The following is a 25,805-nucleotide window of genomic DNA, read 5'->3' as shown; positions in this document are numbered from 1 at the left end:
CCAAAAAATGTGGTCATAAGTAACGACTTATAATTAACTTAAGATCAACAATATCAAAGTCTGGCCAGGAGAGGGCTGGCTAAGAGAGGGATGAATAATTACAGTACATTTACTATTACTGTTGAGACAGAATTTAAGACAGAAGTTCTTCAATAAAAGTTTACAAATATTTAATTGTATTTTGGTCCATATTAACATATAAGGCTCAGTACCTGTTCATCAAATTCTTTTTCTCTTTAAATTACTTGAGAGCCCCTGTTTTGAAACACCAAACTCCTGACTAGGAACACTAAAAAAGCTATCTGATGTCTGCTCAAAGAAATCCTTCCTTCCATAGTGAGACCTGAAAACAGAGTTAACCACCAACTATTTTGCTATCAGCAAATTTGCTGTGCAATTTTCAGCTTGTCAAACAGGCCACTGACTAGCTGTTTCAAACTAAATTTTAAATATTCCAGGAGGAGCCCAAACGTAGAGCAAACCATTATACCTAGTTTGTAAAACCTTTCCAGCTCATCACTATTTTCTAAGTGGATGAGTGTAAAGATCTTTTTTTCCCAACAGGATAAATGACATAGAGACCCAAATCTGAGTGCATCCATTAAAACACTTGAGCTTGTGAATTTTCCATTACAAGGTGAGATGTTCGAGACTTTTGCTAACAGTAAAACAACAACAACAACAACAATAATAATAATACACTAATAGTAATAACAGTAATATATGTGTATGCAAAATGCTGTTTACTTTTCCCTCCTATTCTTCTTTCCTCTTCTGCCTTCTCCAAACCCTCTCAGTGCCCATGTCCTGACACACTGAACTCCCCAGGTTAGGCTGCTTTTGATTTGTGAGGAGAGCTACAATGGTTAATTACAGAGCATGGTCTTCTGTGCCTCAAACATTTTGCATTTATAGGCTCCTGATATAGTCCAGAGCAAGAGGCTAACCCACATTTAATTTGTCCAACACGTTTCTGGTTAAAGTTCCATCAAATGGGTGGCTGGAATCCCTCCGATTCAGCTGGAAAAGTCACTTTGAAGGAGGCGTTTATTAGCAACATTTGCCTCAGCCACAACAGGAGGCCCTGAGGGCCTGGGTAAGATCAGTGCTTGCCTGTAACAGTCAGACTGGGCCATTCCCCACGGGCTGACGTGTCAATAATAGGTTAGATATTAGTCGGAATTGATTTTACAGCGGGTATAAAATTAAAGCAGTGAGGCCGGCGCTCCGCAGCGCCCTGGGGGCGGCCCCATAGCCCCGGGCAGCTCCTTGTGAGGAGGGACAAAGGGACAAGGGGACAAAGGGACAGGGCACACCGCACACAGGCCCTGCCCTCCTCCTGTCCCCACGGCTGCTACAGCAATTCTGGAGAGTGTTTAATCCCCTCTGAAGCTCACATGAAAAGTCAATGTGTGTGTGGTTTTGACTGCAACGTCCCAAACCAGAATATCATTAGCTCACGGTTCTTTCAGCAGTTCACTCTGAAAGGCTCTCACATGAAAACATTTTCAGCAGTAGTGTGAAGGAACATGTTAGGTAACCTGTAACTACAAATATTTATTTCTCTCTTCCTGCCAAAGTCCCTCTTGTTCAATACAACCATTATTATCCTTTCCTGATTACTTCATTGTCCCAAGAAAATTCAATGGATATTGTTTTCAAAAGCTTTCTTGTTCAAATGTTTCACAAAACTAAAGCTCCTCATTGGCAACCACCTCTAAAATTTAGTCTAAGTCTTGAAATGCTCCAGGCACTTTGGAGCCGAAGTCTCAGTGAAACTCTGATACAGACACTTTCTGAAAAGAGACTAGCTCATAAATCACAGAACACTGTCAAAGAAAGTGAAACATTTTTACATTTTCCCCGTTGTAATCAGGTACAAATTCACTAGTCCAACTGCACTTACACCCAGCAATATCAGGTGTAAGTTTCATCCACCCTATGGAAAACCTTGAATGTCTGAAACTTCTTTTCAGTTCTTTTTCTTTTGAGAGAATTGTGTGGATTCTCTTATTTTAGTTTTATTTTCCATCTTTATTCCCTTCTGTCTTTGCTTCCTTTACAGCCTCCTTCTTTGCTTTTACCAGTGTTTCCATCTCCATTTAATACTTCATCATGGTTCCTTTTGCACAAGGCTTCAAAAATTATTTTTAAGCATGTTAGAAACAGGAAACTAGGACTTTAATCTCATGGTGAACACTGTATTCGAAAAAATAAACGCCAGACATCATCTAGAAAAGATGGTACATGATTCTTGTTTCCTGCCTTACTGTTCTCTCTGGGTGTGAGAGTAGAAACCACAGCGCTCAAAGGAGGATCTAGGATGTGCACGGACTGATGGATCCTGGACCCACTCCTCTCTTCATGCAGCCTAGGCCAGAGCTGACATTCTGGGCTGTCAATGCACACTGCTGGCTCATGTCCTGCTTTTCACCCACCCTTTCCAAGAGCGAAGGAAAAGCTGGGCACTCTCTTCATGCATATTTGGAAGTCCCAGGGATAAGAACACTCAAATCTCTGTCATCCAGCACTAATCCACACACTTTATTGTGGTCTTTCTTCTCATGCTATGCTTGTGCAAAGAAAAGGTGCCCTGTACTTTCTCTGCTTATGAGTTGCAAACTAATTTTTAAATCTTTGTGTCAAATGTGCCCTTACTCAGTAGCAGAGACCATTCTCAGGCTCTTCACATCTTACCTACATTTTATATTCACCCTCATTCTCTTCCCTAAGCTGTCATTGAACTATGAATTGCTGGGGGAGGCCTTGATAAATTTTCCTCACTGTCAGTATTAGGCAAATTTTGAGGAAGCAGTGCTGGTGTAAATTCACACCTGACTTTACTGCTACAGTCCTCAGCTGGCATCAGAGTTGGAAGTAGAAATGGCTAATTTCAGTTTCACAGTTATGATACAAGTATTCTCCTCCTACCATACACTGAAATCAAAATAAAGGTGTCCCAACTTTTGCCCTCACTGCCCAGTGCCTGTCCTCTACATTAAAGGAACAGCCCTGATGAGACCATGATTTGATTTACATCATCACAGAACCAACACTTTCAAGAATTATTGGAGATGATTTTTGCTGTGTCCTTGGTGCTCTGCTTTCTGATGAAGTGTGCACAGCACACACATCTGGTGTAACAATCTGAGGAGAGCTGTGTGAGCCATGTGGCAAGGGCTGATGGAAAAAAGAGACCAGGCAAATCTTCTGATTCTGGTCATAGCCAGCACCAAGATGGGGTAATGTAGTTAAAATACGGGATGTTACATGAGTCCAGACACAGCAGTGTGAAATTTCATGTGCCACAAGAAATGCTGAACTTCAGTAGGTGAAGCTTTTAACAATCATGTAACATTTCTAAGAAAATAATTTACCAATATAACCCATGATATGGTGAAACTGCTTAGGCTTCTATGTCTGGTTTTTAAAAAATGTACCCATTTAAACAGATTTTCCCACTCTTACGAAATGAAGCTGCTAGGTTGCTCCCTGGGATGAGGATGTCTGATTAACAAATCTCTGAAGACACATTTCATTTCCACAGCTATCCCTGAAGTACAGCTTTGTAGCCAATTTTACACTTAAGTATCTCTAAATATGATATGAGCTGGTTTTCAAGCTAATAATCTAGCTAGGGATATTAAAGCAGTTTGGAGTATTTTGGTTGAAGGAGATAAATCAATAACCATTTCGAATTATGTAAAACCAGTGTATTTAGATGGGTTCTAAACTAGTACTTTAAATTATTAATGCCAAGACTCAGGCACAGCTTTTCAAGCTTTCAATTTGATTTCAAATATGTGGGGTTTTTTCCTTTTTCTTTTTTTAAAGAGGAACAGGTAGCAGTGGTGGGTTCTGGTATTAATTACACAGGGAAACAGAAACCCTGAAGTAGACCTGGTAGCATTTTAAGAATCCAGCTATTGTGAATTCATCTGGAATTCATTGGGCTACCCCAGGCCATAATAAATTCATGCTGCATTAGCAGTAACATCATATGTACACTAATAGATGTTCTACTGAGATCAGTATTATTTAATTGACTCAAAGGATTACTTTAAGATCAGTTTTCTTCAAACTGTATTTTTAACATGGCTTTCTCCTGGAGCACAGCTTCCCACAAGACAAAATGATGACATCAGAAGAAAAACATGCATAAGAACACAAAATCAGACTATTTTTTTCTCCTTAGGAAAGATACAAAGAGCATTAGAATCATAGAGTTCATCCCTCATATAAACAAATCCATGTGTTTATTTATAATTTTCTCTGTGGGAAACATGACATTTAACTCTCCAGAAGTGAACATATGCAGATTTAAGAGACGTATTAAGATGCAACTTTGTCAAAGTGACGTACCTTACTTAAACTGAAAAAAAGATGCAAACTGTAAAGAAGTACTGAGCAGAATCACCTGCACATTTCTGCTTTCTCATGCACACTAAATAAAAGAACACAAACAAGACGCAGAAGACTTCACTGGTAATGGTTGCATGCTGGGAAATGGTAATTAATGGAAAAACAATACCTTGGTTTACTTTGTGATGGAAAGATGTTCTTAACTGTTTTCTGTGTCTTGTGAACTGTACAGAAACACTGATGTGACTGGTTCTACCCCTTAGCAACTTAGACAGACATAAATCTGTATTTCCTTCCTGAGTCAGCTGCTAAGGTGGACAGGCTGCTCAGCCCTCAAGGCTCAGAGCTTTTTAACAGAATTATTTCTCATCACTTGATGAGAAAAAACTCCCAGGTCTTCCTGGGTGTAGCAGTTGGGCGTCACTGAATAAAGCACAAAAAGTAAAGTTTTTTTGCCAACCTCAGTGATGCCCTGAGCCAATGCTAGGCCAGAGCAGCACTGAAATGCAACCACAGACAAGGACACGTGGCTAAAAGGAGACCTTGTCTCCTGACAAACGTGTGGGCACAAAATTAAAAGCACATGACAGGACTTTATTGACACAAATCTTGCTATTCCAACTCCTATTTTTACTAATTCTCCTCTGGATATCCTGAAGAAAATAAGGCATTTCTGTTTTCCCCCTATTTGAAAATAGCTTAGCTCTTCTAATCTTTTTCCTCTAAAGAAAGAAACCACTGCAAGGAAGTGGAAAAAAAAGACCCGAGAGAGATAAATAGAGAATACCAGGACTTGGCAATTCTGCTTTTCTCAGACAGAATATTCCACCCATGGACAGCAAGCCTTGGAAGTCATCAACTTTCCTTAAGTCAAACAGCTGCACCTTCTTATTCCTTTATTTCAGATTATCATCCTCTCTGATTCTATCAATCAGCTCTTAGCAGATTTCAGGGCTGTGATCACAAAATAAATAGTCTGAAGACCAAAATCAGGATTCACAAAATCTGCTCTCTTAGGAAGCAGGAGTTAAACACTCATGTGTCACGTATATATCCATTACTGAGCCATTCCTCAAGAACTTTAAAGCTCTGCCAGACCCCTTCAAACATTTTTATCAAAACAGCAGAGGTCAAAAAGATGTTAGATCTCTACAGTTTTCATGAACAGGGAGAAAACTTACTAATGTCCATGTGGAAAAGAAATGGTGTCTCCCAATCCTCAGAAGACATGAGATAATTTACCCAGGGGTTATTACAAATGTCCCAAACAGAGGAAAAGGTTGAAGGAGGTTTGCAGCTTAGCAGATCTCAATCAATTTCTAAGCCATTTTAATTGTCCTGTGCATTTTTTAGAATCAATTTCCTACTGTCTCATTTCTCATTCCAGATGACCTGGCAACACTTCCAAGAATGCAGTTCTTACTACTTCAGTATCATCTCATTAGCAGTGACTTTAAATAATCAGAAGGCACAGGAACATACATGCATTTAAAGGAAGTGTAACAGCAATGAATGCTGTGGCTTTACACTGATCACCCATGACATTTCTACACACAGAAATCTGCAAAAAATGCTCAAGTGTCCCCTGGGATAGCCTTTGTGTAAAAATGGGTACGTTGGAAGTTAGAGACAAACTCTTTTTTATACTGAGTTTTTAAAAAGCCAATTTGAGTTAATGGGAATGAGAATGGTTGTCATTGAGACTTGCTTAATATGGCTACTACTATAATTCAGTTTTTCATAGCAAAACAGCAAAATGGACATTAATAGGGAGTGAACAGTGAAAGAATCCCAACTTGCTGGAATTCAATTTTCTTCTCAGCAAACTCAGCCCTTGTGTAAGAGTTGCGAAGGCACTGGGGATTAATTAAACAGCATAAAAATGATCTATTGAACATATGGACACAACAGAGCCACAGAACTTGCTAGTATTTACTAAAAAATCATTCACACAGGAAAAGGAGACCTCCTTTGTGGAGCACATGTGGAAAAGACCTTGTTCCAGTGCCCTCCCAAGGCACATCAACAGCCAGGGAACAGCACAGCTCACCTTTGAAGGCAAATATTCACAGGAGATTCACTGAACTGGAGGGAGCAGAAACAATGCAGCAGCCACCAATCCAATGCTCTAAGGAGACTTTCACATCTCTGCACAGCAGAGAGCAGTGAAGAGAGCCCTGCACCATCTAACACATTGCCATGCATCAAAGGGTCATGCAGTGCTGCTGGCACTGGACCCAGCTGCAAGGACCCTGTACAGACCCCCAAGGCTGTTTTGGGACATGTACCTGCTTTTGTTAGTAAGCCAGCTACTGGCATGCAAGGAAAAGGGGCTGCATTTTGTGGGCAGCTAGAGTGGGGCTGTTGCAATTGTATGTATAAGAGCACCTGAGTCATTTAGTGTACAATACATCCATTCATTAAAGTACCCATTCTGGATAAGTTACTAAAAAGAGAAAGCTCAAGTTACAAACATCCTCTATTCTTGTTGTTTCTGGTGAATTACTGACAGACATCTGGCTCCTCAGGTATTGTGCCAAAGCATATTCCCATTTTTATGAATGCATCCCAGTTTCACTGTTTAACTAAGTGAGCTTGCCCTGCTGAACATTCCCATAGGGGAAGCATTCCTAAAGGTATTCTGATGTGGGTTGTGTTGATGAAGTAAGGCTGAAGGCTTTCCCTGCTTCATAAGCACATGCAATATTGTGCTGGCTGTGTTCATTCACCCAGCTGTACAGAAGAGAGGCTTAGACAGATGATGGTCAAGCCCCAAACCCCACTAATACCCAGTTTCACACACTGTCATAAAACCAGTTAGGATTCTTGCCACTGCTGAGACACCAGAAAGGTGAGAAGCTCTGTTCAGGGCTTTGCTTTCTTAGACAGAAGCAACCAAAGGTGTCTTCACTTTACCAAGATGTCAAACTTTGCTGCCAACCTTGTCATCACCAAGTACTGAAAGCAGCAGAACCACAGCGCTGTCACTGACAGAGAAAGGTCACTGAGCCTAACTCTAGAGAAAAAAATTAAAGCAGATGCATCTGGCAGGCTTTAGTCTTCTACAGATCCCTGAGGTTTCCCATTCTGCCAAATTTCATGAGAAAATGAAGGGACTTGGAGGCTTTCTGTGGTGTGTAGGAGACAGCTGGGGCTATGAATGCTTTAATGCTGCCAAGGCAACAAGATTGCTTAGTGCCAGAACCTTCATGCCCAAAGCCAAAGCCTGTAAGGTGCCCATGGTGTAGAAAGCCCAAAGGAAAAATCTGCAACGCTTGCAGACAAGTGAAGACACCAAATTAAAACTACCAAATTGGGATTTTGAGGCTTCCTCCTTCAAGAAAAAATCTAGTCAGTAAAGTTCTTTATACAAAGCTTTCCTGTCACATTTTTTAAATGGTCTGGATGATGGGGCAGGGTTACCCTCAGCAAGTTTGATAATAGAAAACAGGGAGGAGCAGCTGATGCAGCAGAGAGCCACGCTGCCGTCCAGAGGGAGCTCAGGCACCTGGAGAAATAGGCTGACAGGAACTCCATCAGCTTCCACAAGGGAATGTGCAAAATCCTGCACTTGTGGAAGAATAAAAAAGCCTCCATGCAGCAGGACATGCTGGAGACCAACGAGCCAGAAAGCAGCTTCCAGAAAAGGATCTGGACACCAGGCTGGACATGAGGCAACACACAGTCTCCTATGAAGGAAAGCTGAGAGAGTTGGGACAGTTTAACCTGGAGAACATCCCCATCCCTAAAGATATCCAAAAGCCATGTGGACCCAGTCCTGGGAAATCTGCTCTAGATGATCCAACTTGAGCAGGAGAGGTTGGACAAAAAAACCTCCTGAGGTGCCTTCAAACCTCAACCATTCTTTGTTTCTGTATCTCCTTCAAAGTGCTGGAAATAATGTGTGTTATGAATAAGCCCCCGTTGAATACATGTGTAACCTCCTTTCTATTACCTGGAAAAGGCATCACAGAAACAGGAAACCACCAGAGCAAGTGTGTGTGTGTAGACACACATATGGATACATATATAGATATATAAATATAAAACCTTATGTGAGATAAAATACTGGAGGAGCATGTAAGACAGTAAATACAAAGGAGGAACATTTAAAACCTGACTTGCTTGTGACTATTTCACTTCACACAGCATGTAAATTTACACATTTCCTACTTCCTAACATTATCCAGAGCCATGGTTTTCATTTTCCTCAGATATGGACAGATTTTGATAATTTATAAAATTGGCCAGCAAGCCAATGCCAATTTTAGTATACACATGATTTAGACCTGCTTTTAGTTCAATTGACATTTTGCCTCTTTAAAACACAAAAAGCTGGCCACTGAGGAAAAAGCACTCACTTTTAACAGGATCATGGAAATATTAGCAACAGCAGTCCATAAATCACTAAACATGATTTTTAGATTCTCAGAGAATGAACAGCTAGTGTGTCATATAGAATGGAGATTTGATGGGGAAGGAATGTGTTTTTCTGGGAACAATTATTTTGCTTCACAAAAATGAGTCCTCTTATAAAGGGCATTCCAATTCCAACATAAGCATGGTTTTTAGTGTTCCAGTTAATAATACAGTAAGGCAAATATAAGAAAATTCATTCTCAGGCATGTAAGTGAGTAACAGCACCTTTACCAAATGAAAACAGAAAAAGACTGACCCCACAAAATTTCACCTTAGTGCTGCTAAAGGTACTGATACCTTCATGCTTCAAATCTCAAGGGGAAATAAGGGAGACATGCAGTTCTAATGTCACACTCCCAGACCATGTCCTTCTCCTCCACTCAAAGACTGAGAAAAGAAAGAGGGAAAAGAGTCATGACAGGGCTGAGTGGGGACTGAAACTGCCTACTCTAGCAACACCAAGAGTGATTTAACACAGCAGAAATACTCTGCTGTATAAAGGAAAACTAATGCAGCATGACATAGGTCAGTATTTTGTTTCTGACAAGCTTTTATCCAAATCAGGCCATAGTAACTTGTAGTCACTATCACTTAATAGTGAATAGTGACTGAAAAATGGTTCAGGAGCCCTCTGCAAATTAGAACTAAGTCAAGTTTTCCAAAACTCTTCTGAAGCCACCATGTCAAGAAATGGATTGTGAAGATGAAAGGTGTGCACACAAACACAAGTCACTGCCTTGTCACAACAGCTCAGACACCAACTGCTCTGTATCTAGCAAAGGAGGTACAGCTGGTTTATTTGAGCCTTTAGCATATTAAAAGTTGGCTAAATCATCCTCACTCACAATTCATCATCTTAAGAGATGGGACCTTTTTTCAGGTAACTTAATTCTTTGCCAAAATCTTCTGAGGGTGTCAAAATCCCACACAGCCAGTAGCTTCCCATTCGTGATTTCTCCATGTTACTCTCAAGTCACTCATTTTCCTGTTCCAGTTTATACTGACTACACATCCCTGAATAACCCTCTCAAGCAAGGGTGGCTGATGAATATTGCCCAAACACTGCATTCTTTTACACACCTATGTCATTTCTGGTACTATGACTACTGCAACCCCACCATGAAGTACATGAAACTGAAGAATTGAATTTTTTACTGCATGTTTTGATGTGTTATACAAACTTTTGTTTACAACACTTACCCAACTTTGGCTTTACAGCATCCTGTTTAATGTTGGAGTAACATGTCCACTAAAGCTCCTTTGCTACAGGCTTTTGTTTCAGTCTAGGTTCAGTTTTGCTACTATCAGCATTTTGAAAAATATTTTTTATGAAGCTGCAGCTGAAACAGGAGATGGGAATGATCACATGGATGTCCTCTGCCATCTGCAGGGAATTTAGTTGGATTCTTTTCCCCTCTTTATGAATAACAGTGCAATTTGTTTGGTAAATATAATGCAAAATTTCCAAGGGTAACATGTAAAAACCTGCAGGTCAGCACAGATTTTTACAGCTTCTAAATTTGTGTGCAGCCTGGTTGGCCAAAACATGCCCAAGGACAGAGCAAGGTTAAGGCTGCCATGGAGAGGGAATCTTAAACATCATCAGAGTAATGCAAACCTCGTGTGTGGCAGTAACTGGAGATGGAGCTTTGGGCAGGCAGAGCTCAGCAGTGGGGCCAGCACAGGCAACAAGCACACAGGGTATGTCATCCTGCAGCATTTCAGGAGATTATTGAGGTAATAACAACAGGAGACAAATACCCCTCATTTCTTATAACCATCCAGGGCAACACATCTTTGTTACCATTTCCCACTAATACTGTTTTGTGGGTTTTTAACACAGTTTACAATGAAAATGTTATAGAAAGAAATGTGACTATCAAAAAAATATTAGAAAAAGTTCTCTGTCACAAGTTTCATTCAGGGAAAGAGACCCCACCATATAAGTTTTACGGGTACTGAAAACCTCATACAAAGTGAAAATATATGGAAAATAAAGTAAAAGAAACACAAAGTAATTAGACAGCTGGACTGTGGTTCTGCTCTTTCTTTGCCAGGTTTGACCATTAAAGCTCAATCTCTTTTTCTTCCCTGCTGTCTCCAAATGGATTTTCAACTCCCTTCTGTTCTGTGGCACAGTTTCAACACAGGGGATAAGGAATGCTGCCCAACCAAACCAGCTTAAAGCCTGGTGATGGCAACACTTCCCTGGGCATGGGAGATGAGGCTTTGAATTTCTTCAGGTTGTACATGCTACTGACCCTCAATTTTCTCAGTGTTAGATGACTGTTCTCATATCATAGTTTTAAATGAGTGTGGGCTCTATCATCACTGTCAAACATCAACAAAAAAACCTCCAAAACCAATAGAGACTCTGTTTGTGAAAATAAAAGGATGTCAGTGCACATCTCCATGGTAGAAGCTGCAGAAACTCAATGCACATGAGCTTGGCAGGACCATTAAATCCTTTTGTGGAAATTTGAAATCTACATCCAAACTGATTAAGCCAAGTTCATACAAAGGTAAGCAAGGATGGAAAAGGAGAGTGCTGACTCCCAGCTGCCACAAGGGAATTTCCTCAGTAGCCAGAGTGACCTGACCCTTCTGAGACAGAGTAAAGATCCATTCTGAATTAGGTGAAGTGTCTAAGAGAGGTGAAAAGTCTGTGAGGCCAAAGCTGAAGGAAGAACTCGCATGCCGAGACAGCAAGGAGACAGAGAAAGGAAAACGGAAAAGACCACAAGGTCGATTTGCCCCCGACTTAGAAATTCCTTTGATAAAGAAGAACTGGTGCTAAATGTCACACGGAATGAATATGTATGAACTTATTGTGAAACTGTATGCATATGCATTTGGAAGGGGGATAAAAGAAGACCCGAGGTCTTCAGACGCATGCATGCCTTGTTGGGGGACTTGCGTCTGGCGAGCGCCGTAAATAAACATACCGGGCTTTACAACTTTTATAAAGTTGTGAGGTTTCTTCTTTTCTCCGCAAAACGCTTCAGGTAAGAATCTACCCATGGTCTACCTTCCACTGATGTCAGATTACAACCAAGGAGTGGCTTACCTTGAGCAATAATGCCATGTTTTCACTCAAATCACATTTCAAGGAAAGAAGACTCTAAGGAACAATTAACATCCAAGTGCTACTCACATTAGCAAGCTATCTGCTTCCCATTTTTACACTCCTAGTAACATCACATCAGGAGGTTTGGATGAGACCATCCACTGTGCACGAGGCACACGTAACTGCTTTGAATTTGAATTTTGAAATTGGACTTTCAAATGTTGTTATACCCTTCTCTGGTTTTTCTCCTAAAAATTTTGCTGGTATTGACTAACAGCAAGCAGTGAATCAGATGTCCTTCTGGGCTCATGAATGACTTAGAAAACCAAGTGCATTTGTTCAAATTGTACCAGCAAATCCTTTCTTCACATGTGATACAGAATTGTACAAGCTTTGGTTTGTACCTGGTACTTCCCACACTTACCTCAGTGCTGTTCTTGTGCAAAGACAGCTTCTTCAGTGGCTGTTAAGCCATCAGTGCTAGCAATCAGATATTCTCTGATTTCCAGATAAAGATATTTCTAACAGTTCATGTTACTTCTGGACCGCTCATGTTTGTTTGTGAACCAGCAGAGCAGATGAGCTCTGACTGAGGCACACACAAAGTTTAGGAGTCAGGCATTCTCTCCATGCTCTGGGATGAGCCTTCCCAAGGAAGCAGGGTGCACTGAGAGCTGCAGGTATGGGGTGGAGAGGAACTGCTCAGGGTACAGTCCCAGCCCATGTGGCCTGTGTGCTTCATAAAAAATTTTACATCATTTAATTATTATGACTCACTGGTGACAATTTCTTCTTCTTTTTTTTTTTTTTTTTTTTAATGGTATACGTAAATTTCTCAAAACATATGGAAAAGGATGTTTTTCTTGAAATAAATTAACTTAATTGAAGAATTCCTCCTACCACATAGGAATAAATATCTTTAGAAAGTCATTCTTTGCCATTTTCTGTCCAATACTTTGGAGAAAGATTTTGAGTATTTTTATGCCTGTTCTCAGTAACGATCATCATTCTGCCAACAGGACACCTAACCTGCCTGGAGATCTAACTGTAGAAAAAATGCATAAAGACTCTTCATTTTCAAGTGGAAATAAAGGAAACATGAATATTTTTGCCTCTAATATTTCTAAAGCCAATGACATGCTTTTCACAATGTATTTCCCTCTTCAGTCATCAAAAGTCTCAGGCGTTATGTAAGTTGCACTTGCATTCCTTGTTGCACAACCAACTGAACAAGCCCATCATGGTTATACATCAGGGCTGACACGATTAGAAAGCAATCACAAAGCAACAATCCCCATCTAACATGTTGCAACCACACAACAGAATCTATCAAAATTCCCTGTGGTACCACCAAGGCATATTTATTATGCTACCAATCTTCAGGATTCTGTTCTCCTCAGTTTCTGATGAACAACCAAAAGTCTCTGTTGATAAACCTATGAATGATAAATCAATGTTCCAGGGTACTTAAGAAGGCTCATTTTGAATTTAAAGCTAAATTTCCAGTAATACTGGCTAAGTAAATCTAAGCTACCTGAGAACTCCCTAGTTTTTCACTGATTTATTAATATGAAAACTTTAGATGTGACAGGAGCTACATTGAGATGTGAGCTGGACTAACATTCACCTTTCAAACTGCCAACCTTCAGGTTGGGGATTAAGTAATGATGAGGATTAAGTTGTAAAGAGCAGGATTCAGTGGATTTCACATACCTGTTATCAGTGTAACAGGACATCATCCAGTACTAAGAAGTTCTCAAGGCACAAAAAAGTTTAATAAAGTCCTGTTCTTCCCAATTCTGAAACAGGATTCCTATCCTCACATGAGAGGTTTAGAGATAATAATTTCACTGTTAATTTGTCTTTAATGCAACAGCAACCAAAGGTAAACACGAAAACTGGGCATTAAGCATCCCCTTGATTCTGGAACAATGATGATAAAGCTAGAAAAAGGTGTAAAACTAGTCAAGTACCTAACACTGAAACCAACCCATTGCACCTCCAGCAAAAACTGCAGGGGTGCAGATATCGCGTGTGCCTGCTGCCATCTCCTGGTCGTTCAGAGGTAAAACCGTCACTAATATTAACTTTTTTTCCTTTAGAAAAATGTCAGGTCTTCGAAGGAACGCCTTCCCCAAAACCGGAAAAAGATACCACTTTATGTTCTACAAAAAGAGATTTCCAAAGTCTCAAAATCAGCAAGAATTTATTTCACTGTACAAGGTAGCCACAACCTGGACACAGCTACTTTCAAGCTAAATAGAGTTCTAACATTGGATTAAGTAAAGAAACATCAAAGCTCTCTCATTTCATAAAAGAAAGAGGTGCTTACCTGACTTATTCTAATTTCAAAATACATTCAGCAAATTAACTGGAAAAATTGCCACGTGGCATTCAAAACCAAAGGAAGTCCCTTTGGAAAGTCTACTCATCACATTAAAAGTTACAGTGCAGATTATGGGCTCATACTGACTCATTTTAATATCCATTTCTTCTCATGAATACTTAAAGTTCAAGACAATCTTTCACCCCTTTGGTGAAGGGCACAGCATTGATATTTGTAATAATATTCCATGTTTTATGTTTTAAAAATAGGATTGGCCAACTTGAAAAGATTTTCACAGCTGACAAGAGGCACCTGTACTTACCTTGCAAACTTTGGTGCTACAAAGACTGTTGAAACTTTCATTTCATAAGCTGTTTTGCTATTCTGGAGAGAACAGACCTGTGCACATCCTCCTGAAGGTTACAAGATAAATAAATAATGGGAATGAACTCCACAATGGATTATGCCTCTTAGTGTGCTGGATGACTATGGGAATGTGACCTGACTTGCCTTAAAAAAAAAAAAAATGAAGGCCTACAAATCATTTGGATTCCCCATGGTTCAGTGACAATTGCCATGGGGAAACAATCACTGAATGTTGCAGAAAAGCCAAGCTAAACACAGAACATTTCCTTTCACAGAAGGAGAATCAAAAAAACCGTGTCACAACATCAAGCTGTAATTGAGAAACCGAAGAGTGACTGAAGAGTTGTAAGAGACCCAAATTAAATCCAACCGAGATTTCACATTCCTTATGAAAATGAAGGTTTTATCATGAGATAATTAAAGCAAGAACAGCCAACTCCTGGTGTGCCAGCAGTAAAACCTAGCCTGTCCTCCTGGTTGGTGAGAGTCCCTTGGAGCAGGTCAGGAAGCAACCAGTCCCACACAAGCCCCTCACCCTCAGCAGCATCCCTGCAGGGCTGCAGGTCCCTCCTCCTGCTGGGCACCCCCTGAGCACCAACTGCAGGCACTGCCATGGAGCGCGGCCAGGAACACAAACAAGGACTTGTGTGCATGTCCCATCACACCTGGCTGGGCCATGTCACACAGCAGCTGCAGCTTACTGACACCACAGAACAAACAACAAATGCCCAAAGGTTGGGCAAATTGCACAAAATGCGAAGGTGCTGGAGAAGGGAGCACACCAGGGGAGAACCTGGTGCCAATCATGGCACAGCACCAGAGAGAGAAAAGTGACCCAAAACTCTGAAATGCCAGGTGCAGGAAGCTCAGAGTTCTACCAGAGGTCACAACCACTCTCAGTGCCTGCCAGGTGAATCCTGGCAGCAGCAATGAAGAAGCAATTAAGTCTGCTGCTGATAAGCACATGCACCTGTGTGTGTGCAAACCATCCAAACTGAAACACAGGGACATCAACTTGCTAAACAAGAAACACCTGGATTCCTTTCTTGTGTCTGGTAAAACAGCTACAGAAGAAATATCTTAAATATTAACCAAAAGCTCTACTATTCTTGCCTGGTCTCATGCTTTCAAGTTATTCTATTTATCACAAGAATGAGCAGCTCTCCAAAAGCAAAATGGACAAGAAGCTAAGTGTAGGAAAAAATCCCAGAGGGCTGTAACCATTTTGGGATAGATAAATAAAAGCACCGTAGTACATAAGATTTTAAGCAAAATAGCTGATATTCACAGCAATCCAAGTTCTAAAAGTTAAGCTTTTAGTATATTTCCAAGGTTATAAAAATGCTTCCATTATTACAACCTTGGAAATATACCACTCTTACTCAGAAAATATTTTATTCAGAAGAATTATGTATAACACAATCACTAGTGAACAAGATCCAAAATAAATTTCCCGTGGTTAAATTAAATTATTCAGACCCTTGCAGAACTTCAGCACATAACTTCAGGACTATACCATTTGTTTTAATCACAGCAGCCTGACCCCTGAAGAAAACCATGCTTCCTCTTGGATCCAAACTGGAACCAAGAGAAAGCCTAAGCTCTTGTGAAAATGTGTTTTATTACAATAAAATAAGCAATCACACCATCAATTCACTCTCTTAGCATTTGGCCCACTGTACTGTGTAATGACCATGTGGTTTTTTTCCTCAGTGTAAATACTTCTGGTTTGAATGCAACTTTAAGACTGTTCATTTTGTTTCTTTCAAGGGCAATATGGGTATCTAACACAAGTATGCCTCAGATGATCCTTTGGAAAAATCACATTTAGGGAATAATTTCATTTGCAACTATGCTGTGCCCAGCAAAGCCATTTATTTTCATTTTCTTGCCTATAATTGATTTTATAACCTAATTAGCTGGCCACCTTGTTACTATCCCAACAGATCCTAACTTCTCCACTTCCTATTATTAACATAGTTCAACATTTCCTTGGCTTGCCCAGCCTCTCTTACCTGCTAACCTCTGCCACAGCTCCCTCCAGGTGATGGCCACTGCTGGCTGCCACATCTTCCTTGGTCACCCTGTAATAACAGGACTGAAGTTGTTCGGCCAAGTAGCAAATTCCCTCCACCAAGGCAGACCAATAACCCAAATGCTTCTTAACCCTTTTTTAAAAATTATTTCTGGAATTATTACGGATTGAAAGAAAAATTGTTTATCCTACTTTCCCACGTTCACTCCGCCTGCTTCTTCAGAGTGCTTGCAGAAAAGTATTTTTTATTTGAAACAGCAACTGCATGACTTACACCATGAAAGCCACCAATAAATAATAAATTAGGGTTGGTTCAATTCATAACTGGAAAGTACCATTTTTAGGCTCGCAAAGTCGAATAATCTTGGAAACGCTGAAACGCAGCTTCGCACAGCATTCCCGTGGCAGAGCAGCTCACTCGCTCAGCCCCCGCTCCGCGCTCCCCTCAGCCCCGCCCACACACGCAACGGTACCGGCACCGGCCGGGCAGTTTAACAAGGCGGAAAAACCCCTTCTTTCCCGCCAGGCAGCCACGGAAGCCCGCAGGCTGCCGCCCGTTTTTCACGGGCAAGGGGCCCAGGGAACGGCGATTCCCGGAGGGAAGGCCGCTGGTGTCGCCTGAGGCGGCGCGCGCCCCCCTCAGCGGCGCTGCGCGCGCGGGAAGGGGCGGGGCCGGGCGGGGGCGGGCCCGGATTCGAACCGGGCGGCGGGGAAGCGGCGGCCATGGCGGCGCAGCAGCAGCTCGGCCGGGAGCACCAGGGCATCACCCTGCGCGGCAGCGCCGAGCTCGTCGCCGAGTTCTTCTGTGAGGGGGCCGCGGGGACAGCGCTGCGAGAGAGGGAGGGAGAGAAGGAGGGTGGGAGGGGAGGTGGTGAGGGGGTGGGAGGCCGCGTCTTGCGGAGCGACATGGCCGCCGGCTGGGGCCCGGGGTGGGTGCGGTACACATCCCTTTCCCTCTCCGTCTAAATCGTGCAGCCTATGGAATCAACAGCATCCTGTACCAGCGGGGCATCTACCCCCCCGAGACCTTCACCCGCGTGCAGAAGTACGGGCTCACCCTGCTGGTCACCACGGACCCCGAGCTGGCCAACTACCTCAACAACGTGACCGAGCAGATGAAAGGTGCGGGCCGGCGGCCGGGCCCTCCCTGCGGTGTCCCCGCCGCCGCTTCTCGCCCCCTAAGCGCTGCCCTGGCTTCTTGCAGAGTGGCTGTACAAGTGCATCGTGCAGCGCCTGGTGGTGGTCATCTCCAGCATCGACAACAACGAGGTCCTGGAGCGGTGGCAGTTTGACATCGAGTGTGACAAAACTGCAAAGGATGACAAGTGAGTACCGGGGCAGGCACAGGATCAATGCCATGGACTTGTGCCTTCAAACCTTTCTCAGTGCTCTACCCTCTGCAAACCAGTCATTATATAACTGAACACACAAACAACAATAAAGGCAGAGCAGCTATCACTTAACTTTTTCTAAAGTGTCACTACTATTCTAAAAATACTGTAGCAAACTACCAGAGCTTAACAAAGAGAGCACAGTAGAAGTTTCAAACTTCTCTTACCAGAATTTTCTTATTTTTCCAGTGGACCACGGGAGAAATCTCAGAAGGCAATTCAGGATGAAATTCGCTCTGTCATCAGACAAATAACTGCAACAGTAACCTTCCTGCCACTCTTGGAATCTGCCTGTGAGTATCTCAAACTGCACTAAAGAAATAAAATGCTTTTGAAAAACCTCAGTAACTTTCCAACTTTAGAAAATATTTTCTGATTTTCTGAGGCTCTTTGACTATTACACATGGTGTACCATCAGGTTTGTGAGACAGTACGTTGTTAGACTGAGATCAGGACAGAACTCTGGGTGGCTTAATGAACTTGAGGAAATTAAATATGTACACCCTGAGGAATACAAGTTTTCATGAATAATTTGTTCCTGTAAAGTGTTATACAGAGCTCATTTCCACAGCATTTTAACACACTTTAAAAAAATTTACAACACAATTTTGTTTTTGAGAAAACTATAATGGCCTCATATGAATATCTTATTTTAACGATTTTTTTTTCACATAACTAGTATCAGTGTAACTTCTGAAAATCTTGGTCCTTGTCTCAAGTTCTAGAAGATGTACTTCAAACCTGCCATCTCCTTATGGTGAATTTGTTCTCCCTTGCCCCCAGGTGCCTTTGACTTGCTGATCTACACGGATAAAGATCTGGCAGTGCCAGCAAAGTGGGAAGAGTCAGGCCCACAGTTCATAGCCAATTCAGAGGAGGTTCGGCTGCGCTCCTTCACCACCACAATCCACAAAGTCAACACCACGGTGGCTTACAAGAAGGATTCTGTTCCCTAAGATGCAGGGGCAAGTTTTGTCCTGTCACCTTGTATAGTTCCTGTTCATCATGCAGCTAAGCTATGAGCACATCATTACTGTCCTCCTGATAAAGCATGACACAAAGACAACATGCCTGTCTGTGAAAATGTGACACTAGACTAAGTTGGCATCATTTCTAAAGAAATTTTAAGGTCATAGTCAATTTGTACTTTACTGTATGAGATAATCCAATAGTGTGTTAAAACCACTGCCTCTACTAGAAAAACTGCCTAAATCTGGGATTAGCTGCTAGAATTGTGTTCAGATCCTGTAACTTTGTATTTTAAAATTATTTTTAAACTACACTCTGTTAGCAGTCTTAAATTCTCTGCAGCAACTAAAATAGTCTCATTCCTAGTGTGCCAGTTTTCATGTTAGAAGCCTGGGCTGTTTTATTATCAGAAATAACCCAAAAATGAATCATCCAAACAATTCTTGTACTGCTCTACAATGGAAGCAGCTGTTCATCAGGAAAGCTTTAAAGACATGAAACCTTGTATCTTAATGACCACTGGGCTCTAGTTCTGGGGACAAAGTTGTTCTGTGTACGTCTGTAGTGTCTGTCTAGCATTTTCTATGTTTCTATTCTTGTTTTACAGAATAAAGCTTCTAGTTTTATAGTGTTCTCTAATTCAGAATCTGCAGTCCTTTGTATTTCAGATGGTTTTATGAATGCTACATCATGAAACAGTTTATAACTGCCACCCAAGTAACATCCAAAAGGCATCCTTCTTGTCTTGTTACTTAACTGTTTCCTTCCTGAGTCTCCAAGTGGTGTGGAGTCCACAGGAAATCCATTCATGGATTAACAGTTTGCCCCCACCTAAGTCTTCAAATAACAGTTTAAACAGTCACAGTGAACTCATGACAGTGCCTTCTGTATTTGTTGAACATCACTGGACTCTTCATGTGTCCTTACCCATTTCTGTAGTGGAAGAAATTAGGGATTTAAATATCTGGAATTTTCAGACTCTTCCATGGTTTTCTTCACTTGCTTCACTAAATTCATTCCAGCCAGAGTGTTTGACTGGTTTTTCCACTCTTTTACAGTGATTCTGTTATAATAATATAATTTCAGAAGTTTATTTTAAAAACATCGATTACATATACCTCACCCCATGACTGTATTACAACCTTTTCAGGCTTTCCTATTTCCAGGAAATAATTCCCCCCAACAGTCCCAATCCAGCAGATGTTTAAAAGAGAAAAAAAATAAAAAAATCTAGCCCAAAAAAGGGCTCTTAAAATCAGGAACACAAACCCCTTAATTTTTTAAAAATAAATACAATCTAGGTACTTAAAAAGTGACATTATTCACTGCTAGGGCTTGTGCTGCAGTAACAGAAGAATACCTTGGTGTTTTCTTTTACCTGTCAGCACAATTGTGACTCCACTACCCCTTCATCCCCAGAAGCAGGTGCACATCAAAGAGTGAAGTCTGCAGTAGTGAGCATAAAACCACTTATTTTACAGAGATGCAAAAGTGAAATTGCTCCAAGAAGCTCATTCTTGTACCAAACAGAATTTATCTTCTTCTTTAAGAGGGGCCAGCCCAAAGTCCATCTCCATCATCATCATCTTTGTGTTTCTTCTTTTATAGAGGCACCAGTCAAGAGAAGTTGCATACAGATCACTCCACGTAGATAATATCCATGAAAGGACCATGTGAAAAGGAACAGGTCATAGATCCTGAAGTTTTCACAAAAACCCTGCAGAACAGGGAAGAAAATAAACAAGAAAGTAATATTATCTCCCAGGAACCAAGCCTTCATGGAGGTGTCCACCAGCATGTGCTGATTCCTAATGGGACGCACACTCTTGATTAGTTGCCCCTACTCTGAGGTCACTTTTGCAGAGTGACCATCAGAAGCAAGGGAGCACCCCCTTGATCTTCAATGGCAGCTGGTTGTCCTTAGGACAGGGAATGCAGGGTGAGCCTCAGAAGCAGCCCAGCAGGCACTGCTCACCTGACTAGTTGAGCTGACGGATGAGCTGGTTGATGGCATCCCCTCTGAAGCCAGGCTTGCCCATCTCCTTGAGGAAACCCACTCTGTTCCGCGACGCGTGCCGAGCCACCGACAGATGGAACGGCCACAGGAAGCTGGTCACTCTCCTGAAATACTTGCCAGTGGAGTAGATTTCATGAATAAGGTCCTCCAGGCAAATGATACCACAGCCCCCTGCGTGAGAAAAAAAAAAAAAAAAACGAAGAGATGTCCAGCTGTATCATCTTTCCCCACACTGACTCCAGAATTGCCAGACCTCCAGTTTGGCAAGATTTTGTCTCACCCTTTCAGGTCAGACTGTAAACTCTCAACACCTAACTCTTTTCTCCTTAGTTTTCTCACCCTCTTCCTCACCTAAATGTTCCTCTATCAGCATGTTGTCTGTCAGAGGTACCCTCTTTTTCTTGATCTTGGCTTGGCCTCGTTTCAGGATGAGCTCTCGTACAGACTTCAGGTTAGGCTGTCTGTACAGGAACAAAAATCAGATTCTGTAACAGAGACACAGGATGCAGAGGGAAGCCATCCCACTTCTTTGTGCAGAGGTGGTAAAGTAACAAAGTCATGTCAAGAACAATGAGAACAGAGACAATAACAAGTTTTAGACATAAAGCTGATTAAGTTGTGACCATTACTGGAGAAGTGAAGAATCTGTGATAGCAACTGGAGAATCCAATGACCCCCAGGTCAGGGGAGGGGTACATACCCCCACGCCACGTAAGGCTCCACGATCCGCAGCATCTTCAGCGACAGCGGGCTCAGCTTCACAAACACGCCGGTGTAATTCTTCTTCAGCCGCAGCAGCTCCATCACTCTTCTCACCCTCTTGGTCACCCCCTTAATGCTGGGCAAAACAGAACTTATGAGTAACCACATTTCTCTAAAGGCCTCACATCACCTGCAATGATGTCTGATGTCTGGGCTGATCCCACTGCCTTGGTGTGGAAATGACACAACAAAGGGCAGCAATAAGGGAAGGCTCTCACTCCACAATCCTCACGACGAAGGCCAGCTTGCTCTCCTGAGGCGCCGCTGCCGGCCCAGGCCTCTGCTCCATGCGCCTCAGGCGGGTGTCATCCCGGCGTTTGCGCCATGAATCCCGAACAAATGTCTCCAGGCGCCTGAACTGGATCTGCTTCCCCTTCTGCTGCTGCAGACAAAAGGAAAACAAAGTGAGGTTTACATCTCAAAGGCCAAACGAAAGGCAGAAGTAGTGAACAATGTCCTTACAGCTCTGGAAGCAATAAGAAAATAAATTTGATTATTTAAGCCCAAGGGAGGCAGAACTGAGGGACAACACATGAATTTACACGCAACTGTTATTTATGAACAGTGAACAAAGAGTTTTTCCCCAGGAAAAATATAAATTAGGGAAAAGACCAGGGAAGACTTCTAGGCATAGCTACACACACAGTTCAGCAATGACTGGAAAAGCCAGAAACAACATGTGGGCAAAACAGATGCTACAGCAATACCCCAGTGTGACTCAAAATTACCCTCCAAGAGAAAGTAACTGCATTTAAAGTCAGTTTCTATACTGACACACATGCAAGAAAAACTTCAAACATTCAAGTAACTATTAAATATTGCTGATTTAAACAGAACATCTGGCTCACCTGATAAAAAGTCTTTTCATCATTACTAGGAAATGGAAAGCTCCTTTTTAGAATTAAACAGATGTTTAAATGTCTCTCTTTAGCTTAGGTATGAGTACATCCACCAACACTTACAGTGTTTTCTCATATGAACAGGACTTGAAAATGCACAGCATTACACAGTTATATTTAGGATACTGTACTGGTTAAACGAGCAGGCGACTTTAAATTAAAGAATTTAAAGTTGTGTGTCTTCTGTTCTATTTCACCTCACACATCACCCATGAAATTCCTTTGAATTTTCAAAACAGGCAGACCTAATAGAAGTCTCATCACTAAGATTCTTTTTGCAATGACAATCTTAAGGAGTGGCTATTTAATATTATTGCTTATGCTCCTACCTTGGAAATACAGCAAGTTACTGATGCTCTTAAAAATGTAAACATGGTATCAAATAAAAATGGCAGGAGTTTTGCACACAATCCCACAAGATTCACTGGGAAAGCTTTAAGACAGACACCTACTGTATTAGCTGGGGTACATCAGAACAGGCCTGAGATTGGGAATTAGAAAGGTCTGCTGTGCTCTGCCAGTCTGGAAATGGCACAGTGTGCACAGGATGTGTCCGCACTAGGACATGTGCGACTCCTCAGGCAGAAAAGGCTTCACCATGACCTATGCCGCTCCAACAGAGAAATAACTCTAAAGGCACCCTCAGAAAAGCACGGCTTCCATGCAGGGTTTCAACACAAAGGTGGTTTCAATAAGCGAAATCCCAGGGCAGCAGAGACAACTCAGTAGTGCTGCAGCTTCCCACATGTGGCTGCAAACACCTAAACACCACTGATCCAACAGGAACAACTCACAGTCTTGCACTGATTTGTTTCGGTGTAATAACCTGTACAATTCTGTCCTCTTTACAAGGCTCAGAGACTCACGGAGAAGAGGTTGAAGGACTCAAGCGCCCCTCGGAACCCCGAAGACGATCCCTGCCCACCCGCGGTGCTCGGACACCCCCTCTCAGGGGCCCGACCACTCGGACGGAACTGTGACTCCCTGCGGAGGAGGACGAGCTGGGGCTGCAGGCCCAGGCTCCGCCGGGACCCTCCGTACCTTGCGTTTGTTGAGCAGCGCCTGCTTGGCCTGGGTGGCCTTGATGGCCAGGTACGCCTTCCTCTTCTTCAGCAAGTTCTCCGGCACCAGCGGGATCCGCCGCCTCGGCCTGCGGGCGGGACAACCCGGTTACAACCCGATCGCATCCCGGCCCCATCCCGCATCCCGACCCCTCTCGGGCAGCCCCCGTGGCCACCCCCTGCCCGCGGATGGCGGCGGATCCCGCATGCCCTCCATTTTTCCCTCTATGCCGCACTTACTCCTCCAGCTCCGCCATTTTGCCGGGTCACCTCTGCGCATGCGCGGGGCCGGGGCGGGGCCATGGCCGCTCTCCCTCAAGCGCCGCTGGCCCGCGCGGGGATGGCGGAGCCCCGGGAAGCGCCAGACCCGGAGGGACGGGACGCGCTGCTGGCCGGCCCTGCACTCGCCCAGGGGCATCCACAGGCGGCGAGCCCGGGACAGGAGCGGCCGCGGGAACACGCGGTGTGACAGCCGCATCACCCGCAGAGGGTGCCAGAGCCTCACGCTCAGCCGGTGGTGCTGGGGCTGTGCTCCTGGTGCGGGATGGAGGAGCGATGTGTGACTTCTACGCTCTAAAATAATTCTCATTTCCACTGACCGCGGTGTCCTCTCACCGGCGGGGAGCTCCAGCCCTGCCGGGAGGTTCGGTGGTGCCGGGGTTCCGCTGCTCACCTCGGCGGTGCTGCAAACCTTTACAACACTCCAGATCAGCCACTTCTGTTTTGACACCTAAAACATCAAAATCTGTATTTAGGAACTCGATCCCAAATGCCAGGAAGAACAAGCCGTCGGTGAGCAAACCCTGCTCTCGTATCCATTTTTTGGATATGAGAGTTAAAAGAAACAAGCTTATCAAACAGATAATCTGAGATTTTCCCCATAAGTACACAAATTTCACCTTATAAAAAGAGCTGCAATCCCTGGTAACTCACAACAGAGCAAGTTGTAAATTACCAGGGATTTAAATTTACAGATGAACATTTAAATGTACGGATGAACGTGCTTTGTTTGACAGGAGGGAAATGCAGACAGGCTCTGGGGCATTCCATCATTAATGGCCAGAAAACAATAAGTCAGTAAATATTTGAAACGCTGTTGCTATGAAATATCTCCCAGCACAACAGCATTCTGAGGCTGAGTTGCTAAACTTTAACCAGTGGTTATATAGTTTTAATGCATGGATATTCAAATGCCCCTGTTTGCAGGGATACCCAAGAAAAGGGTTCCCACTTTCCTAGACAGCAACCTGTTGTACACTGGCCTTCAGCACTCTGAGCTTCTGCACACAAAATTTTAGGGCTCCGATTCCAAAAGACAAGTCAGGAGATGAGGTGGGATATCAGAGGTCCACGAAACTTCTTATTTTCTCATTCCATGGGTATGAAATGCCATTAAATTTATTTCAAATCCCACAAAATCTTTATTGATGCTGTGTGCAGTCTCAAAACAGCAAAAGGACTTTAAGTCCATCACTCTCATCATTGAAATATGCCCCGCTCTGAAATCCGTCTGTAATAAATTCTTTACAAAAAAAGCCAAAGAAATTATATTTTGTTTATTTCACTGCTAATCTAATCTTGGGAATATTTAGATAAGGAAGTGCCTTGTGATCTCAAATAATGCCTATTTTCAGACCTTTTAAGAAAAAAGTTTACACAATTTTGAAAGATGCCCAGGAACTACTCCATACACACACTCAAACCAATAATTAATTGAGAGAAAACCTGGGTGATCCAAGACTTTCTTTCATGAAAATAACAATCACAAGGAGATAGACTAATATTTCATTAAAACATTTTGGAAAATCACTGTGGATAGAAGCATGGGCTTATTATTTTCAAAATAAGCTTCCTTAAGACAGGCATTTTTGTCAGAAATCCTGCCAATTCACTGCAAAAGGAGCAATGTGGGTATAATGAAAGATGAGACTAACATAGATGTGTACCCTCAGTTTGAGGCAGCTAATATGTCAAATTGAAAAGCCTAAAACATAAAACTTGTCTTTGTGTCTCCCTAGAAAAAAAAATTAAGTGGAGCAAACCAATTCATTCTTTAGTGCCACTAATTTATCAGCATTAATGGAAAATATTCCAGTTTCAAAAGCTCAATTTTACAATAACTGTGGTAAAT

The 25,805-nt window shown here is 42.5% G+C and overlaps 2 protein-coding genes and 1 long non-coding RNA gene across 3 annotated transcripts in view; 1 reads left to right on the top strand and 2 right to left on the bottom strand.

Annotated features, from left to right (window-relative positions):
* The window catches only part of LOC134419025 (uncharacterized), a 36,431-nt gene extending 19,425 nt beyond the window's left edge, over window positions 1-17,006 (bottom strand). The window contains exons 1-2 of the long non-coding RNA XR_010027935.1: window positions 16,911-17,006; window positions 16,556-16,624 (exon numbers count right to left, since the gene is read on the bottom strand). This is a non-coding gene — a long non-coding RNA (uncharacterized LOC134419025). The remainder of the gene's footprint in view (window positions 1-16,555; window positions 16,625-16,910) is intronic.
* Window positions 17,007-17,289: 283 nt separating this feature from the next.
* MAD2L1 (mitotic arrest deficient 2 like 1) lies at window positions 17,290-19,574 on the top strand. Its single transcript, XM_063157040.1, has 5 exons — window positions 17,290-17,380; window positions 17,551-17,697; window positions 17,780-17,900; window positions 18,156-18,259; window positions 18,750-19,574. Exons 1-5 carry the CDS (start codon window positions 17,299-17,301, stop codon window positions 18,920-18,922), a joined length of 627 nt encoding a protein of 208 aa, XP_063013110.1. The 5' UTR covers window positions 17,290-17,298; the 3' UTR covers window positions 18,923-19,574.
* Window positions 19,575-20,010: 436 nt separating this feature from the next.
* Window positions 20,011-23,965, bottom strand: RPL7L1 (ribosomal protein L7 like 1). The gene is made up of 7 exons (XM_063157039.1): window positions 23,915-23,965; window positions 23,655-23,763; window positions 21,933-22,096; window positions 21,653-21,790; window positions 21,304-21,413; window positions 20,911-21,123; window positions 20,011-20,652 (listed from the first exon to the last, which is right to left on the bottom strand). The coding sequence occupies exons 1-6, from the start codon at window positions 23,929-23,931 to the stop codon at window positions 20,915-20,917; spliced, it is 747 nt and encodes a 248-aa protein (XP_063013109.1). The 5' UTR covers window positions 23,932-23,965; the 3' UTR covers window positions 20,011-20,652; window positions 20,911-20,914.
* Between the last annotated feature and the right edge of the window lie 1,840 nt (window positions 23,966-25,805).

The sequence above is a fragment of the Melospiza melodia genome, chromosome 5 (assembly GCF_035770615.1).
Source record: "Melospiza melodia melodia isolate bMelMel2 chromosome 5, bMelMel2.pri, whole genome shotgun sequence".
NCBI classification, from domain to species: Eukaryota; Metazoa; Chordata; class Aves; order Passeriformes; family Passerellidae; genus Melospiza; species Melospiza melodia.
This window is presented reverse-complemented; position numbering and strand designations above follow the sequence as displayed.